The 18,718-nt window shown below is 37.9% G+C and overlaps 3 protein-coding genes across 8 annotated transcripts; 1 reads left to right on the top strand and 2 right to left on the bottom strand.

Annotated features, from left to right (window-relative positions):
* Nucleotides 1–1,981: 1,981 nt before the first annotated feature.
* On the bottom strand, nucleotides 1,982–6,750 carry LOC108145575. Of its 3 annotated transcripts, none has more exons than XM_017271090.2 (5): nucleotides 6,411–6,750; nucleotides 3,296–3,483; nucleotides 2,866–3,124; nucleotides 2,591–2,803; nucleotides 1,982–2,486 (listed from the first exon to the last, which is right to left on the bottom strand). In XM_017271090.2, the coding sequence occupies exons 2-5, from the start codon at nucleotides 3,481–3,483 to the stop codon at nucleotides 2,190–2,192; spliced, it is 957 nt and encodes a 318-aa protein (XP_017126579.1). In that variant the 5' UTR covers nucleotides 6,411–6,750; the 3' UTR covers nucleotides 1,982–2,189. The 3 variants fall into 3 exon arrangements, with proteins under 3 accessions (XP_017126579.1, XP_017126580.1, XP_017126581.1); XM_017271091.2 differs by having other exon boundaries at nucleotides 3,296–3,497; nucleotides 6,411–6,479; XM_017271092.2 differs by lacking the exon at nucleotides 3,296–3,483 and having other exon boundaries at nucleotides 6,411–6,749.
* Nucleotides 6,751–8,430: 1,680 nt separating this feature from the next.
* On the top strand, nucleotides 8,431–12,813 carry LOC108145577 (trimeric intracellular cation channel type 1B.1). Of its 4 annotated transcripts, none has more exons than XM_017271094.1 (4): nucleotides 8,431–8,506; nucleotides 11,112–11,430; nucleotides 11,491–11,763; nucleotides 11,837–12,813. In XM_017271094.1, the coding sequence occupies exons 2-4, from the start codon at nucleotides 11,153–11,155 to the stop codon at nucleotides 12,114–12,116; spliced, it is 831 nt and encodes a 276-aa protein (XP_017126583.1). In that variant the 5' UTR covers nucleotides 8,431–8,506; nucleotides 11,112–11,152; the 3' UTR covers nucleotides 12,117–12,813. The 4 variants fall into 4 exon arrangements, with proteins under 4 accessions (XP_017126583.1, XP_017126584.1, XP_017126582.1 ...); XM_017271095.2 differs by lacking the exon at nucleotides 8,431–8,506 and adding an exon at nucleotides 8,702–8,865; XM_017271093.2 differs by lacking the exon at nucleotides 8,431–8,506 and adding an exon at nucleotides 8,704–8,869.
* Nucleotides 12,814–14,673: 1,860 nt separating this feature from the next.
* Nucleotides 14,674–18,382, bottom strand: LOC108145570 (negative elongation factor D). Its single transcript, XM_017271080.2, has 5 exons — nucleotides 18,093–18,382; nucleotides 17,270–17,982; nucleotides 15,455–15,901; nucleotides 14,897–15,378; nucleotides 14,674–14,824 (listed from the first exon to the last, which is right to left on the bottom strand). Exons 1-5 carry the CDS (start codon nucleotides 18,153–18,155, stop codon nucleotides 14,793–14,795), a joined length of 1,737 nt encoding a protein of 578 aa, XP_017126569.1. The 5' UTR covers nucleotides 18,156–18,382; the 3' UTR covers nucleotides 14,674–14,792.
* Between the last annotated feature and the right edge of the window lie 336 nt (nucleotides 18,383–18,718).

Here is an 18,718-nt window from a genome sequence, read left to right as displayed (position 1 = left end):
AAATGCCCTTTTGTGGGCTTGCCAACCATTTCTAATAGAGTCTATATGCTAATTATAGTTCCGGTCAGATAGCAATAGATCGACCGGCTATTGAACCTGATCAATTATAAATAATTGTATGTAATTGTTGGGATTGGACGCACTTCCTCTACTGATTACATATTTTTGAACAAAAACAATATACCCATTTACAATACAAGTAAAGGCTCATTAAAATGTTATTTTGGATGTAATATAACTCTGGGGTGCTGGGATTTTTGGATCTTTTTGTTAGCGGAATTTATAATTATTTTTTTTGAAAATACTGGGATCGTGTTACTTATTTAGTTAAATCTTTGACTTGGGATCTTCTGTCTAGTCATCTTATATTCTTGACTGTGTTTTTAGACTTATTTTGATTTTTTATTTTATCCATTAAGAAATATAAAATGTGATAGTTTATTTTTCAGAGTTAAAAAAATCTTTCAATCAAAGCGTACGGTGAGAAAAACCACATAATATGGATGGAATAAAATAACTCTATCAAAAACTACATTTTTTCATATTTCAACATAATTTAATTGCTTTATAAAAGTCCGTTTCATTTTGCAGATTTTCGTCTTTTACTAGAGGTAGCCAAAGCCGGCTTACTTTTTTTTCGTACTTTGTAGCTATGAAACCCATTTTTTGCACTATTCATAAAACAACGCAAATGCCATCGAATCACAAACAAAAACAAGAAAGGAAACAAACTTCGGCAAGCCGAAGTTCATATACCCTTGCAGCTATTGCAAAAATTAAATATTCTTGAAAGCATTTAAATTATGATTTACTTGCTATGTTTAAAACATTGAAACTATGATGATTTTCAGCTCAATTTTTCGATAGTTCCTATGTTAGCTTTATAATATCGTTTTCCGATTTGAATAAAATGTAAACTTAATTCTGACCTGTCAAATTATTAATAAGTCAAAAATAATTTTTTAAAAAAATTACAAAATAAGTTTCATTAAAAAAACATTTTTTTTTTAAATTTTTGTGTTCCCATGGGAGCTTTATGCTATCGTCGTCTGATTTTGATGAAATTTAAACCGCAGTTCTAAAATATTTAACTATTACTATATGTTTTTTATTTTTCCGATTGTTCTTATGGGAGCTATATGCTATAGTCGTCCGATCCGGCTCGTTCCGACTTATATACTACCTGCAATAGAAAGACAACTTTTGGGAAAGTTTCATGCAGATAGCTTTAAAACTGAGAGACTAGTTTGCGTAGAAACGGACGGACATTTTTGCTGATCAAGAATATATATATTTATAGAGTCGGAAATGTCTCCTTCACTGCGTTGCAAACTTCTGACTGAAATTATAATACCATCTGCAAGGGTATAAAAAAGTTACATATTTTTACATATATTAACATTTTTTATATGTTTTGTTTAATTTCCAATACTCTGTGATGGTTGATCCAAGATTTTAAGTAAGTCGGAGTAAAGCTGATAAAACTACAGCGGTTAAAGCGACTCGACCAGTTTATGATGGATTTTAGAGAAATAAGAAATGTAAGTAGGTTTTTCCACGAATGCTAATTCTGCAGTCGGTGAACACCCTAGCACAAAAACTAGCAAACGGATTTTATTGTTTATTTTTCGATACATAAATACATACATAACAACGAAGTGTTTTTTATTGTTTATTTTTTTTTTGTTAATTGAAAAAATAAAACACATCAAAATATTTTTGCAAAATTCATAATTCTCACTTCCAAGTGTCGCAAAAAAAATGTTAATGATAAAAAAAGAACGCTATAAATTGAGTCTACCCCCATACACTCTTGCTATTTATTGCATAGAAAAACGCGAAGACAGTTTTCACTTTTTATTTCAATAGATAGTATTTTTGTAGAAAATATTTTATTTACAAAAATAGAAAATATCTACATATTTAATATACATATGCGTCGATCACTTATTCCAATTCAAAAAGAGTCAACTACAAAAGGTAGTAGTTGAATTTGGATTTCGACATTTATTCGAATGTTTATAGTGTTAGTTCCATGTAAATCATTATAAATTCGGATAATACTTCTGCTTTTCTTCTGTCTTATGTCGTCGTACAGTGACTATGCTAAAGTATAAAAGAGCGAATATATTTTTACATAGGTGGTTTAGAGGTATTTTACATGGACGCTGATTAGTTCACACGATCCTTTACGAAATAGTACAGTCGCAGCACATAAGTGAGTAGTACAAGCACTTGACAACTTTTTCGTCGTCCTCATCGCTTTTGCCATTCAATTTAGCCTTGTCATTAGTGTAGGCAAAGAGTTTTCCGTCTAGTTGATCGCTTTCCAGGCCCTCGACTTTCTTTGACTTTTTCCGCTTATTCTTATGCATCAGTTCATTGCAGTTCCGCTGTTGCACCATTTCATCAATCCAGTCGAAGTCCGTGGCGTTTCCCTGCAACCGTGGGAAACTGGAAATGCTTTCAATGGAATTGATATCCTCCTGTTTGAGTAGGGTGAAGATAATTAGTATTTCAAAATGGCATTAAATTGGTTTGTTTGAAAAGAATACATAATAAGCAGAGTCTCTTAATCTCGACTAACTACCTGGTTGTTGTTGTGATTTTTATATCTGCTCTTCTGTGGCGTGGTTTGCTGGGAAAGGGATGCAGGCGGCGATCCTGGCTTATGGTTGGCCATCGGCGAAGAAGTCGTTGCCACTGAGGCTGTGGTTCCCGCCGAGCTGTTTAGCACCACCTCGGTATCGCCCACTGTCAAAGCTGGCACTTTGGGCAAGTCGTCAGGGCTCATAAAGTTGTGCTAGAACCAGACTGATCGACTGAGGATCGATTTGACCGAACTAAGAAGCCCGCACAACTTACCAAGTCCTGTATTACAACGGTGGTGATGACGTTGGGAGAAGCCATGGCTCGGGTAGATGCAGATCCAGTCTCAGACGAGGGGCTATTCAGGATCGGTGAGTTCAGGCTCACCGGTGTGGCTGGCAGAGTAGCAGACTCCGAAACGACAGCCAAGTCATCAGAGGACGCTATTTCGCTGTTTGCCCCTTGAACCATCGAGCATGTGGCCACAATGCTGAGTGACGATGAAGGAGTATTGCCGGTCAAATCGGGAGAGGGGCTAAAAATAATTGCATTGTTTTTTTTAGTTTTGATTGTCCTAATAGCTTATAGCTTATAGCTTATAGCTCAAGAACACAAGCTAGAAGATTTGTTAATACATTCGTATTTGTTAATAATACATTCGTGTGAGTGCACTGCTTATCTTAGTTGAGCTCATCACCCTACTTACAAGTCAATCAGCTCGGACTGTGCCTTGCTGCCTCCCAAAGACCATACTTCGCTCTTTTTTTGAGGACTCGAGTACGAGATGTGTTTGTTGGTGGTACTAAAACGGCCCTTCGAATGGGACTTTCGCCCTGGTATCCACAATATGCGCATACCAGAGGATTTGCTTTTCTTCGTTGAGTTGGAAGCCATCTGAAAATCGTATACTAAGTTCAGAAATTAAATAGGAAATAAACATACACAAAATAGTCAAGTTGACTTGACACATGCTTGTCATTTCATTTCATTACACGCCAAGTTACAAAAATAAACTTCGTTAGGGTATGCCCTACACTGAATTGCTAAATCGCTGCCAGATTGAAAACCCCTTCAATTTGAAATTATAATCTGAAGACCTGATTTTATTCACTTTTCACAACAATTTGCACTTTAGGTGTTGCAAAACTAACTGAAGGACTACAGCTTGAAACAGGCGGTCGAAATGGTCCATTGTATAAAGCTTTTAAAGACTTCAAAGCAGGGATCGTAAATACAAATTTTTAACTTGAAAAAAAATATTCACAACATAAGGGTTATTTTTATACCCTTGCAGAGGGTATTGTAATTTCAGTCAGAAGTTTGCAACGCAGTGATCTAGCATCACTAGGAGAGTCGATCTAGCCATGTCCGTCTGTCCGTCCGTCTGTCAGTCTATCCGTCCGTTTCTACGCAAACTAGTCTCTCAGTTTAAAAGCTATCTGCATAAAACTCCCAAAAGTTGTCTTTCTATTGCAGGTAGTATATAAGTCGGAACGAGCCGGATCGGACAACTATAGCATATAGCTCCCAATTAAATCAATAACTATCGTTTTTCGATAAAGAATGACGCTTATTAAGCTTCTAAATATGTTGCATAAAAACAGTTATTAAAATATTGCCTAACAGGGCAACATTTTTTTTATCGAGAAAAACATATTTTTTTGAGTAAATAATTATTAAATTTCCATTTTTAATTTTATTACTTACAATGATCACGGTCCCTGCGAGCGACCGCTCTTTAGAGCGTTGCCTTTCAAAAAGTAGGATATTTTTGACATTGTAAGTCAAACAAAAAAAAAGGTTTTTAAACAAAGTTACGCTGGTTTAGCCCCTTAAAATTACTGAAGCATTATCTTTTTGGGTCTTTTTTTTTGGTATGGCGTTGGGTCGATACATCGCTTAAATGATAATATGATTCGGATATAAAAGTATTATGTGATACATGATATGATATGATAAACATATATGCTGAGGAAAACATGCCCCTCGGATGGGTCTTTCAACACACCTGAAAGCTGGTCAAGGCTTTGCTAACAGACAACGAGCTAAACATGATTAGTTGGTCAAACCAGTCTCCAGACTAAAACCAAATTAAGAACCTGGGGACACTTGAAACATCGTTTTTGCACAAATAGCTTTCCAAATGCCGAAGAACTGTGAGAATTTGTGCAATGAACGTGATATAAGATTGCAACTTTATTGCTAGTATGAAAAAGTGTTATTTTGACCAACCCTTTTTTAGGTTTTTATATTTAATCGATCACAAAATGATGCGTTAATTGAAAAATATGTATGCTAACTATGTTAATAAGATATAATATAATATAAACTACAAGTAAATTTAATTTTGTCTTTATGTGAAAGAAACCGTAAAGCGTGTACTATTATTATGGGGGGTAGCACAGACATTTGTGGTCCGAATATTTTATACAATTTTGTTAATACATTTAAAAATTCAATTCAATCAAATCGACCATATTCGTTAATATATCAGGTTCAACCACGTTTTGCTAATTAAAACTTAACTGAATTTAAATTGGAGTTTTTATATCATTGCCGTTATATCGAAAATGGATTAGTGCATTTAAGCAGAGGTTCTATTCCAAGTTAGACCAGCTTTACCCGTTCTTTTCTATGACAAATATAAGAATAAACCCTCCAAACTGAAAGGTTTTCGAACTTGATTGCAAGTGTTGCATACATACAGGTTAACACGGTTTCACAGCAACACGGAAGTTCCCAAGCTGATCATGCATCACCGACTAAAATAGTGCAAGACCAGCGACACCTACGGATGTTGCACTACGACGTCGCCAAAATCCCAAGCTCCTGTTGCAACGGCGGCTACCCAGACCATAGACCATGCATGGGCAGCCGGGTCAGCACTTCTAGGACATAGGGCTAGCTTTCGTTATAAGAACTATTGTACTTGGCAGTTAGTTGAATTTTGGAAATAAATCGTGACGGTCAAACCTCGCAATTACCAAGTCTTCTCATTCGTACAGTATAGTGCGTCTTAAAATAAATCCTTAAACAGGACTTACATATAATTAATTTACATATGTCCCTAGCTTTTCAACTGAGCGAGTAAAAAGCACATAAGCACTAATAATGCCCACTCAATACATAAATAGATATGAAAGACTTGCTGATTGCATACTTTTTGAAATACAATATGAACTTGTATGCACTCTTCGACTTTTAATGTCAAAATGAGCAGAAAGCGGTTACTTTAACCCGAAATGTATTATTTATTTATCATCTTATCCTTTCTGATTAATTGGTTTTATAGCATTCAAGAATTACATATTTATCATAGAAACCACACAAGCCCAGTGTCACAGAAATCTTCTACACCACAATCGGTTCTATCGGTCCAATCGGTTGCAATCAAGCCGTACATCAATAGATCCAGGGATTTAAGAGAGCATGGTAAGACAAACTACTTGGATGAATTAACTGTTGGTATTCGCTTATTGACGAATTGGCTTTCATGGACGAAGACATCGTACGGCACAAGTAATTTCTCCCCCCTAGATGCGCATCGCGTCGACGTGAATAATATTTAAATGGTTTACCAATAAGCACATCATCAGACTTAAAACACAACGCACATATAAGCTGATATATACTTACTACATACGTTCATACTTATATATATGTTACCATACATACATACACAAACAACATATATATTTTTTGGGTGACAAACAAGTAGTAGTACGAAAAAAATGTCTTTCGAGAGTATTGATTGTGTATTAGTAATTAAAACAGAAAGTAGACTATTTATTTCAAGTCACAACAAAGCCTGAGTCGCTCACCTTTTCTCCTTAGATCTTGACCTCAATATTACAAGGTTTTGTGCAAATAACGCATTTGTGTAAGCCAAGTAGTACATACATACATAAACATATACTGTTGTATGTATAGTGGCTTTTTGTGTAAATCAAATCCGAGATGTAGTTGAGACTTTCTGCTAAAATGTCGCAATTTATTTCAGCTCTTTTCCTTTTCGTTTTTCTGCGGGAACTTTGCACAAGTGGAGGAAAAACTAATGACAATAGCCACAAACTTTAGATTACATTATATTGTTTTTGTTTCAGGACCGAAAGCCGACCATGCTGTATACATATACATATATCGAATAAACAAAACCTGAACTCATCAAAACCAGTGTTGAGACATGGTCTACATACAAAGTAATAGCTTTCTCTTTGCCATCGTTGACAGCACTTTTTGGTTCCAGGTTGTAATGTATAGTGTACACTGCAGCACGTCTGCTATTGAAATAGTAGTGGAAACCAAGCGTTTTCAGTACATAAATATTGGGCGTATTCACCAGAACACCATGATCACTGATGGATTTCTATCAATAGTTATATATTTTTATCAATTCTTCCATATTGATCAGCAAAAAATGAGCGTAAAAATAGTACGCTAAACAAAAATATTATAATGTAAACAAAACAAAGAAACCAAGCAAAAATTAATTGGTTAATGCGTAACGTATCATAAGCGTTCAGTAATCACATTACATATAAACATGGTCGAGTCCCTGCAATGAGCTGTTTTTTTTACTTTCATTTGTATATAATAAAAAAGAAATAAATAATTGGTTTTTAATCCAATTTTCTTATTTAATTATAATTGGAACGACCAACCGCTGTAACGGGTAGCTCTATTACCATAACTCTTAATCCAAATCCCATAAAAGCAGATTCCAGCAAAACGTTTGCCATTTTTGGCAGTTGTGAAACTTATGGTGCCTTTCGAGCCATAAAAACATACGGCTGGGAACGTGAATGTGAAACCAAGAAATTTTCGGACGGAATACCATATGGACCATCGCGCAACATCGGCTAACTATCGCATAAATTAGTCTGTCAAAGATCGTCAAATATTAACGGCGGGCTAACTGGGAAGTTTTTGGAACGGAAAAACCTTATGGACCATCCCTTTAAAGGATGGTGGAAGGTGGATGGATCTCATAGCCTCTTCCCACAGAGATTCACCCACCATCCGTTAAAGGGATAGTCAATAGGGTATTGCCGATCCGAATTAATCACAATTTTGAGCATTCACCACGAAAACGTAAGCAATGACGACAAGGAACAAATATATTTTTAATATGCAATTCTTCCGCTTGATTGTACAAATTTGAGTATTCACCACGAAAACATAAACAAAGGAACATGTATATTCTTAATCATCAATCAACTCCTGAATTTACTGCCAATAAAATCAGCTGGAAACTAAGTTTTTGCTGTTGTCAACAGCCAAAATATTTTCTTATTATTCGTTTAAATCTCGACAAAACTAATTCAACAATTATTGTTTATGTGGGGATGAGCCACAGCTTTTCAGATAAGTTGTTATTGGATGGCGGACGGTAAATGTGCTCTGTGGGAATCGGAGTTTCACATATGTCAAAAATCACAAAAGTGGGAAGTTGGTATTAGCTAAGTGGTGATGCCACACCGACATGTGAATGCAACGAACAGCTGATCTCGGATTGCTTCCATTTGAATTGTCGCAAGCCCAAACGAAGTTATCTAATTTATAATTATGAGTGAGTGTATGGAACGCTTTAATGCTCAGCAGGATTTCCATAATACTATCTTGGCATTGCCAGCTTGGACAACAGTGAAGAGGGGTTGATGGTGAGGTATTGCTCATTCTTATTGCTAGTTGATATTTCTAATTTTTAATTAATTTCGTTAAATTTGCGACAAAATCGATGTTCCCATCGCTTCTCCACCCTTCACTGTGTAAAGACCTTTAATATTGAAGTGGTATAAATAGTATATTTTTGAGAGTCTTGTAAATAAAAGTAAAACTTTTCGACGGTCACACTGCGTCACCAGTTGTTTAGCTTTGCGGAGCTTTGTTTACGTGCAGCCGCAATCAAGTAATTTATGTAAGAAACCAGCCAGTGTAAACAGTATCTTACTATTTATACCTAATTCAAGCGAAATAAACCACAGGAAAACCTATTTCTTAATGTTCGCTCCAATTGTCTACATAAATCGAAGAAAAGCCACAGTATTGCGGGCAGTTGCCCGTTGAGTTTCAAAAGTCCGGCGGTTCTGATAATGGCATTTTGATCACACGCAACGGCACAGCACGGAGAGTCTTGTTCTCTAAAAATTCGGACATTCTAAATATATAACAAGTGCTCGAGAGCAGCAGTATAATATACGGCCCACCGACCTGTCCCAGTCTCCCAGTGTTCGTGCTGCACTCTGCTATCCGCTATCCGTTGCTCGCGTGTTAGACGTAGGTAATTTGCTGGTTGGCTATTTTTACATATTTCCCCGCGCGTGTACGCAGAATGCTGGATACGAAAAATAGCAGTTAAATCGTAGTCATACCAAATTGTACCTATAACTGTATTGTCCGTGAATGCGGCTGAACATATGTACATGTACCGACAAATATCTTTCAATTCAATTCGCCGGTCAAAAATAGCCAGGAGGCAGGCAGAGCAGCACTTGGCCATATAATTTATAGTATACGTATGTTTTTTTACATATCTACATAATAGATACAGCTGTGGTTAAAAAACTAGGACCAAGAGTACAGGACTATTAATGGTTTTGGTAATAGATTTGTGAACTCCCAGACATTAGAACTGGAAACTCCGTTTAAAAACTTTCTATTTCATAATCTTACCGATTGTGTAATCTCTTTGTAAGATTAGACTATATCGTGTAGACAATTGGAAGGCAAATATCAAAGGAAATTCAATTATAAGTTGTTTATTAGACTCTTGACTCTTTTGTGTTTTAACAAAAATAGCGCTTATAAAAACATTTCATTACTTTTTAACTAAACAATGCTAAAAAAAACAAGCTTTTATGTTATAAATTTATATTATAAGCACCAGCGCATTCTTTATATCTTTTTATTTGAGTTGTGTAAATACTTTTAACCCCTATAATTTCGTAATGTCATTTATAGCAATTCCAAACTCAAACTCAAACAATAGAGAAACTAATTAATAATAAGAAATTACAGGTTTTTCTAAATATATGTTGGGTCTTTTTAATGGACTTTTGATTCAGTTTTATATATAGTCAAAATATTTAATAAAACATGGTTAAAACTTCCATGTCGAAAGTGGATTCGCGAATTTTTTAGCACAGATAAACTATAAATGCAATTGAAAATTGCGATTTATTATTATAAACAACCAAGCATGGATTGTGGCGTATTTTTTTTTTAATATTATGGTATCTTGATATGTACCTTTTAAACATATAACAACGCATCGAAAGTTCATTCAAAATACTTTTTTGAATCTTGTTATCTTGAATATTCAATTTGCATAAAATGATTATTAAAACGGTGCAATAAATTAAAAAAAACATCAGCAGTTGCCTAATTTTAAATCGTTCTAAAGAAAACACAGCTCTAAGTAACAAAACAAGCTTGAGATTTGGGATTACTTAATATTTGGTTTCTTATTTCCTACTATGTCATTTTTAATTTAAAAAAGCCACTGTTGACGCTAATTAAAAATTTGTTTAATTTTTTATTATTTATTAGAACTGCTTTTCTTAAAGGAAATAAATTGCTTACTTTTTTTATTTTAAGAATAATAAATTGTTCTTATGTCAGCATTGTATTGAGATAAAATGGCCTGTTTTATGGGGTCGGAAACGATTCCCTCCTCTGTTATTACACAAGTGCCATAAAATTGGAAAAACCATAAATGCAGATCTGAAGTGCTATGTTTTTTACCACCATTGTTAGCATAAACAATTGTACGTATATAAGTACATATACATATGTCGGGCCCGACCCGGCGCGCTTCTTTTAACAGCCCTCATGGTGAAATTTATTTTTGGAGGTGCGGCAAAAACAGCGCAATTTTTATTCGAATTTGTTCTATGTTCCGTCTACATGAACACACAATCTGACAACTTCTACATCGCATCTACTGCGTGCACTGCCTGCAGTAGAAATAGCTTCAACTGCATTTGAAAATAAACCCGCCAATACGTCAATATCCGCATCTGCAATCTGCAATCTGCCATCTGCAATCTGCAATCTCGGAAACCTCTCAGATACTCAGATACTTAGAGGCAGCTCTGTCGCGTTGGTAACATCTCCAGAATTACAAAGAATCTCAAACATATTGGGGCAGGAATTTTGCTTTTCAGTTATGTAACAGTCAGGCGCGATGTCTCGTCCTCAATATAAGCCATCTCAAGGGTTTAAACGCAGAAAAATATCTGATGCGAGATATTGGCCCTTAAGGAATTACTTCGTTACCAAGTTTTGAATCTTATTAGGTTGGGTTCAATGACTATTAAAATAGGCAAAAATGGGCGAAATAGTTAATAGCTGAAATTGAAGTGTAATATGCAGATAAGAAAAGATCGTGGTATGAAAACCATTCAAGTTTTCTAATATTTCGACAATCGTCGTGAATTAATGAAACCTTTCAACAGGAAGAGAAAGGAGACCTGAAGGCAATCGCTATAGAAAATGAAATCATATTGATTGTCTGTTCATAGATTATCATCCGTGAAGGCAGGACACAAGATCGGCTGTGATCATGGACCCAGAAGCGTTTTTGGACGTGGCCAACCAGGTCATCAAGCTGAAAATGTTTCCGTTCTTCGACATCGCTCACAGTCTACTTGCCGCGCTGGCCGTGCGTGAGGACTTGGGCGCCAATGCGCAGGCGTTTTCGCGGAAGCACCCACTCGCCTGCTGGCTCTCCACCATGCTGGTGATCTTCGCCGGCGGCATGGTGGCCAACGGTCTTCTGGGCGAGCCCATTCTGGCTCCCCTGAAGAACACGGGCCAGCTCCTTGTGGGCACGGCGGTGTGGTAAGTAAGTTGCTGATCAGCGATGAATCAGATCTCAGACTGTTCCCAATCGTTGCTCAGGTACGTGGTCTTCTACACGCCGTTCGACATCGGCTACAAGGTCGCCAAGTTCCTGCCCGTCAAGATAGTCGCCAGTGCCATGAAGGAGATCTACCGGGCCAAGAAGGTCTACGACGGAGTGGGACATGCGGCCAAGCTGTATCCGAACGCCTGGATAATCATGATCATCATTGGCACTCTGAAGGGCAACGGAGCGGGCTTCACCAAGCTGATCGAGCGCCTTATCCGGGGAGCATGGACTCCCACGGCCATGGAATTCATGCAGCCAAGCTTGTGAGTATTTCGGCATGGCCTCTTGGTCGTTGCGCTCGTGACCTAATCCATCCTTCCTATGTGCCCTTCGTAGCTACACAAAGGCCTCCTTGTTGGCCTCAATCATCTTCGTGCTGGACAAAAAGACCGACTGGATCTCGGCACCACATGCACTGGTTTACTTCGGCATCGTCATATTCCTGGTCTACTTTAAGCTGTCTTCCATCCTGCTGGGCATCCACGACCCCTTCCTGCCGCTCGAGAACCTCAGCTGCGCCATCTTCTTCGGCGGAATCTGGGACAGCCTGGCCAAGATTCTGGGCCGCGGACAGGCTAAGGACGGCGACAGCAAAGACGTTAAGAAGAACAACTAATCTATTTGTAGACAGAAGTAGCCCAGAACTTACTTAACGCTGCCAGCCAAAGCTAACACCTAACGCACAAATAGACATAACATAACATATAACACATAACATAACTACTGACGTCGAACGATCTTCCAATGCGATTTGATTCAGAAGCGCAAGCCAAAGACATTTTGTGAGCCGTGAAAATTACTCTTGAGGATCAGCACTTGGTGGGTGTGCCAGCTGTTCCTCGACTTCGATTTCACGCCGAGTGTTAGCCCTCAAAAATTTGTATTGTTTTACAATTGGTAGGATTTACAGTAGAACAGCAGAAAAGCCGAACAGCAGAAACCACAGACTTATTTAGATGCCATATGTAAGAGTTTTTAACTTGGCCAATACAGCTTATCTATAACTACTACGAAAGTCGAAAGCGATTTTAGCAACCTAATGGAGCACGCTGCAGAAGCGGCGTGCTCAACAAACGAATTTGTAAATATTGGAGAGGTACAAATCAAGTGTTGATTGATGCCCCACATTAAAGTCGGTTCATTGCTTTTTTTTTTTAATACATTTTAAGAGTTTTGGCTAAAGACGACCCATTCGAAAACTGAAGGATAGATCAGTAATTGAGACTTGTAAACATGTATTCAAGCTGAATTTAAGGCTATTGTAAGGGGTGTGAATGTTTATTGTTTGCAATAAAACTAAACTATGATTTTGATTGTCTTGTTTGCACAAATGGGGAGAAACGACTATGCGAAACGAAAGTTTTAGCAAATTGAAGTGGATGTTGTAATGATTTTTAGCATTCTTTACCATAAATCATGAAGTTTACAAAGCGGTAAACAAATGTAAACATCAAAAATTTAGGTTTTAATGATGTATGTGAAGCTAAGGATGAAAGTAATCACAGTTTACTCTCCATCTTAACGTTTAAAAAATATAAAACTTTTTAGAATCATACAAAAATATGTATCCCACATGCCTACATTGTACAATTTATTTATTTTTTCTGTTGTCAAATTCTTATTCTACAATTTCATTTATTATGTAGCACTAACGAATTATGTATGTGTTGAATTTGCAGGATTTTCACCAAGCTTAGATTTATAAAACTTTATTTTCCTGAGAACTGTAAGGAGTCACTTGAGTTTGACCCTTCAGGTCATTTACGCTGACTGTCTTTAGTTCAATCGCATTCTTTTTAATACTACTCTATTCAAAACGGTGGGCACTTAAACTCAGACAGTTTATAAATTCAGTTTGACATTTACTAATTAAGCGAAGGATTTTTAATTTTTGTAATTTAAACCAATTTTAAAAATTAAACAATGAAATATGTTTGCAGAAATGTGCCATAAATCTGTGACCTTTTTTTATAAAAATGTTTTCAGCCCACATAACTCCTGAAGGGGTATTCTGGTCTAGAAATTTAAAAATAAGAGCATTAAAAGATTCTTCACAATTCGAATTATTTAAGGAGAAACATTATAATTGGTTCCTAAACTTTAAACGCGTTTTTCTCGAAACTATTTTTTTGAGGTGGTTGCCATGATATTTCAAGTTCTACTGAACCGATTTTTTTGAAATTTGTTTATTAAACTCTCGGATTTAAAAAAGGTTGATTATAAGTATTTTTTAAATATTCGAAAACAAAAAAAAAATTGGGTAAAAAACATTTTTTGTTTTCAAGTCGACGTCATTTTTTTTTTACATTCATAGCAGGTAAGGTTTTCAACTTTTTTTTGTTTAATTGTTTTCTGAATCAACAATATGTTGAGAATATTCTGTACAAATTTCAAGCAAATCCGAGTAAATCTAACGGAGTTACAGCGTTTCAAATCTCCAGCCATGCTACCATATTGTTTACGTATGAAAAATTTAAATTGATTTCCCGAAAACGTCTTTTTTAAAGTTCGTGAAGATCAGAGCTCAAAATATACTGAACCGATCCTTTTGAAAAAAAAATCATGTCAACCAAAACACACCAACTCCACCGGTCTGTATCTCTGCAAATTTTTTTTTTATTCTCAAAATGTCAATAAAAAACCTATAAAATAAAAAATATAAAAATGTTAGGTTTCTAGGCCAGAATACCCCATTAATTATTTTATTTTCGAAGATTTTAAATTGGTGTTGAATCATCTTTGAAAGCTTATTCTGAAAATGTACTTAGAATTAAATATAGTTAGGGTATGTTTTGTGAAAAAGGGTGTTCAATGGATCCGATCGAGCCTGTGACATTGGTACCCATGTATGTAATTCTGAGCGAACCCAAAAAAGTTGAGACAGGTATACTCAAAGCAGAAAAGTTGTCTCGCTCTTATTCAATTGGAAGCTATTGATTGACTTTTGTATTGGTAATTTAAAAACAATGGGAGATTTCAGTTTAAACCTGTTAAATTTTTGTTTTAAAAGCATTGGAAATATGCGTGAAAAAAATATTTAAATATTAATTTACTTCTCGAAATATGCAATTCTTTTTAACGTTTTGATGTTTTTTTCTGGTGGCAAAGAACTTAAAAAAGGCGCGTTTTTAATTTGTTTTTCTTTACTTGTCTGAGCTTTTAAAAAAACTATATTTTTAGAAGTAATTTTGTTTTGTTTTTCGCTTAAATCAAAAAATACCACAAAAAAATCAATAAAACCATTATTGCAAAAAGAAGCACTTTTGGAGACCTTGGAAAGTGAATCGCCTTTCTAAACAGTCGTGTAGTGCGCCTTACAGTGAACTAAAAAAGAGATGGGAAAAACGACAATGGTCAGTGGAGAGGGTAGGAAATGGTGGACTACCCATAGCTCACCAATAAACTCGGAGACAGGATCGTTGTCGCCCTCGCCGCGCATGGTGCCCGTGATCTCCTCGTTCTCCACCATTGGCAGGAAGAGTTGAACGAACTCCGGCGAGTACGGGTGTGTAATGGTCTCCAGCACCTCGGTGACGAAGTACCGGATGAGGGAGATGTCCGTGTCCTCGATGGCGCAGCACTGCTTGATGTAGCGGAGGACGGGGACAACGCAGCCGCGGGTGAGCAGGTTAACCATGCGGTCCAAGATCATCTTCTTCATCTCTAGCTGGACGAGAATCTCCAACTCATCCTGCTTGGACTCAAACAGGCGGATGAGCAGGAACAGGATCTGCTGCTGCAGAGTGGGATGCACGGCCGCCACCTCGTCGAGAACGGCCAGGTGCGTGGGACAGCTGTCGGTGGAGAGCTTAAAGTAGGACGGCTCCATTACCACGTTCTCGATCCACCGAATCACGCCCACGCCCACTACTGGATACCTGGATAGCGAAGCCCAAACGTGAGTGATTCAGTTGGTTCTATGTTAGTATGAATGTATGTCTAGTGCCCACTTACTTGATGCAATTGTACAGCGTCTGCAACTCGGCGATCAGCTCCGTGGAGCCCTGGTCCACGTTGCAGATGGTGTGGGCCTTTTCGATCGCTTGTATTGTGCTCTTCAGCTCCTCCTTGTTCAGCATGCGCTCCGTCATCGGCCGCTTCTTAGCCGGCTGGTCGATGACCGCTGACGCGTAGGCGAGCAGAAACATGTACTTCGGCTTGTGCTCGGGGTTAATCTTGACACCGGACCGAAAGAGAGCGTCTACCAATAGCTCCAGAAACTGCGGGTTCCGTATCAAGTCGATGGGCGGCGGATCGGATCCGGAGTAGTTGCGGAACAGCACGGTGATGTCGGCGGGGTTCAGCGTATTGCGGGTGAGCATAGAAGTGAGCGCTTGACATGCCTGCGGATAGACTGCCGAGCCATTTAGGGCCATCGTGATGGGCGTCACATTTTGATTGCTGCAAACACAATATAAAGACAAAGATCAGTTACATGGAAGGAATAGTTTATTATGGGAAAGACATGGTTTTCTGAAGAGAGGATATCTAGTATTGATACTGCCTATCGAAGAGTAAAACTTAAACAGTACTATTTATCTACCATTTAAAGATTTATGCGATATTCCTTTTTTATTATCTTCTTTAAAACAATAAAATAAATGTATCGCAATTTCTTTAAAGTGTCTTCTTCAATTGCTTAAGACCGTTAAATCCTAAAGACTAGGCTATATTGACTATATTAAGCTAAAGAATTCGGGCGGATATTAAAAATAAAAAAAGTCCAGAGTTTGAAATAAATATTTGAATTATTTAAAGCTATTAAAATTTACACCTCAGAAGTAATTTCCGAAATGGATTTGTAGAATATTTCCAAAAATTGGGGTTTGCGTTAAAAAATCGTGGACAAAGAAAAAAATTATAATTATAATTATTATCCGTTTGCCTTTAAAACGGATTATTGGTAATTATGTCCATCTACTCTGCGTGTATTAAAAGCGATAATTAATTCTTAATAAATTTAGTTCCTTAATTCAGCAGATTGCTATCAAAACGCCGGACTCTAGAGGCCTTGTTAATAAAAACAATCGGGAAGCAAACAAAAGGGAAATCCCTATCTCAAGAAAATAAGTTTTCACAAAAGAATTCATCGATTTGGTGACGCAATTTCTTACAGTTTGGGATGAACATTCTCGGTGACAGACTTGAAATTCCAAAAAAAAAGACACTTCCAATAATGGTATGCGGATTTCGTTCTTTTTAAAAGACAATGAATTTCAACTATCGGTTGAGATGCATAGAAAATGCTTTTGGAATACTCAGTTGGAGGTGGTTTTGCAAAGAATACATTTATGTGCCCACATGAATTCCAACGCAGGAGCTGTGCCCTGGCAGAACCGAGCAATTGTCCAAGAAAGCAATTCTATTTTCATTTTTCTGAGCTCCCGGCAATGTTTTCCACACTCAATCTCATGGAATATGAACCCACATACATAGTTTAATTGATTCAAATGAAATTGTAGTAAGAGAACAAAATTTTACTTCTGTCGAACCTATGTACAATTTTCCATGGGCTTTCATAAAATATTTTCTCGATCTGCGCTAAACATAGAAGCTTTTCTTGAATTTCCCATTTCAAGATGTTGAATGCAATGGAATAAATTTCTATTCCAACTCAGATTTATGAGATTTATATGGTGTAAAGGTCCCTTTAATGTTTGTCTGATCAGAAATGTTTGACCTGCAAACATCGCAGGTGAGTAATGTGAGCTTGATTCAATTGTTTGCTTGGTTTTTGTGAGCTACTTGAGCTGAGCTCTGTTTGCTTACTTTTGCAGGGCGTATTTAATGATCTCCTGGGAGAGGCGCTTCATGTTGAATCCGCCCTTCTGCTCCTGGCTAAGCACCTGGATGAGCACCTGGGAGTAGACGTACGTGTGCTGGCCGTGACAGACCATGCGGGCGCACTCCTGGATGGCGCCATGCACGTCGTCCGGGTTGTTTAGAAACTTGACGATCGAGGTCTTTAGCACACGCGAGAAGACCTCGATCTGCTGGGCGGCCGTGGAAATGGAGGTGATCTCGCTCTGGAAGCCCGCGTCCGAGATCAACTTGATCGTAAAGTTGAGCATCAAGCAGTCGGGGTACTCCTCGGCCAGCCGGTAGATCAGCGAGCGCCACGTGTAGTGGTCGATCATCTCGGTGAGCCAGTCGGGCGTCTCGCCCTCCTCGGTGAAGATGGTGTCCGCCTTCTTGGGGTCGAAGGACTTCAGGATCATCTCCTTGAGGTGGTTCTCCACCATGGCCTGCACCTCGGTCACCTTGACGCCGGCCAGGATGAGCCACTCGGCGAGCAGGTTGGCCATCTGGGCCACCGCCTTGTAGTTCTCCGACAGCATCGATATAACCTCCTCCGGGGAGCCGCCCGACTGGAAGTAGCGCTTCAGCTGCGTGAATATGCCCGGTTCCATGATGTAGTCGGGTGTGAGGAACTTCTCCAGGCATTCCTGTATCGTCTTCTGGGGGTTGTCCTCGAGCATTTCCTTAAATTGAGTCAGGGAAATCGGAAACGGGGATTAGTTTGAAGATGCAGAGTTCAAACAAACGGCGTCAGCGAAACCGGAATGGCCTGCAAAGCCATATTACTAGCTACCTCCGAGTTTGTCTGTGCTTTGGCGCGGCCCTGCCAGCCGGAGTCGTCGTATTCTACTTCCATTTTCTCTCGAGGACTTATTTACATTAAGATATAATAATGTTTTGTTCTTGTTTTGATTAATTCCGAATTGTTTCAGTGTGGCTGCAAAACGTAAACGGAAAAATATCACGTACGAATGCCCCGTTCACGCTAGAGTGTCTTCGATGCATCTTGGGCGAAATTCAAGCAAAACAAATTTTGCCCAAAATAATAGGCACATCCAATAAATTTTCATTTTTTTTTACTTATTTATGTTTGAGCACTCGAAAGAAGAAGACGTTGACAGTAGACTTGTCACTTTGTCACCGTCTTCTAATTGTTCCCCCAAAAAATACTGCAATTATTAATTTAACTTGACAGTTATTTAGTGATGGGATCAAAATATACTAAATATACTGGGGGGAACGGCAAAAGATAGGAACAGCAGAAGTTGACGGTGGAATATCTTGAGAATATTTGGGACGGCAAGTTTATAGCCAATTCAGCTTATAGCGTATTTTCACAGAGATCCAAAGATCCTTCCACCATCCGTTGAAGGGATGGTACATAGGGTTTTGCCGTTTCAAAAACTTCCCAGTTAGTCC

This window comes from Drosophila elegans, unplaced genomic scaffold (genome assembly GCF_018152505.1).
Source record: "Drosophila elegans isolate 14027-0461.03 unplaced genomic scaffold, ASM1815250v1 contig_149, whole genome shotgun sequence".
NCBI classification, from domain to species: Eukaryota; Metazoa; Arthropoda; class Insecta; order Diptera; family Drosophilidae; genus Drosophila; species Drosophila elegans.
Note: the sequence above shows the minus strand (reverse complement) of the source record. Positions and strands in the feature narration are given on the sequence as shown.

Excerpts from the sequence above, each read along its gene's own strand:
- LOC108145575 (XM_017271090.2), bottom strand. The coding sequence starts at position 3,483 with ATGGCTTCCAACTCAACGAAGAAAAGCAAATCCTCTGGTATGCGCATA. Across the intron at positions 3,125-3,295 it reads CAGTCCGAGCTGATTGACTT|CCCCTCTCCCGATTTGACCG; the intron begins GTAAGTAGGGTG and ends AATTATTTTTAG. Across the intron at positions 2,487-2,590 it reads AAAATCACAACAACAACCAG|GAGGATATCAATTCCATTGA; the intron begins GTAGTTAGTCGA and ends CTACTCAAACAG.
- LOC108145577 (XM_017271094.1), top strand. The coding sequence starts at position 11,153 with ATGGACCCAGAAGCGTTTTTGGACGTGGCCAACCAGGTCATCAAGCTG. Across the intron at positions 11,431-11,490 it reads CTTGTGGGCACGGCGGTGTG|GTACGTGGTCTTCTACACGC; the intron begins GTAAGTAAGTTG and ends ATCGTTGCTCAG. Across the intron at positions 11,764-11,836 it reads GAATTCATGCAGCCAAGCTT|CTACACAAAGGCCTCCTTGT; the intron begins GTGAGTATTTCG and ends TGCCCTTCGTAG.
- LOC108145570 (XM_017271080.2), bottom strand. The coding sequence starts at position 18,155 with ATGGAAGTAGAATACGACGACTCCGGCTGGCAGGGCCGCGCCAAAGCA. Across the intron at positions 15,902-17,269 it reads ATTAAATACGCCCTGCAAAA|CAATCAAAATGTGACGCCCA; the intron begins GTAAGCAAACAG and ends TTGTGTTTGCAG. Across the intron at positions 15,379-15,454 it reads ACGCTGTACAATTGCATCAA|GTATCCAGTAGTGGGCGTGG; the intron begins GTAAGTGGGCAC and ends TTCGCTATCCAG.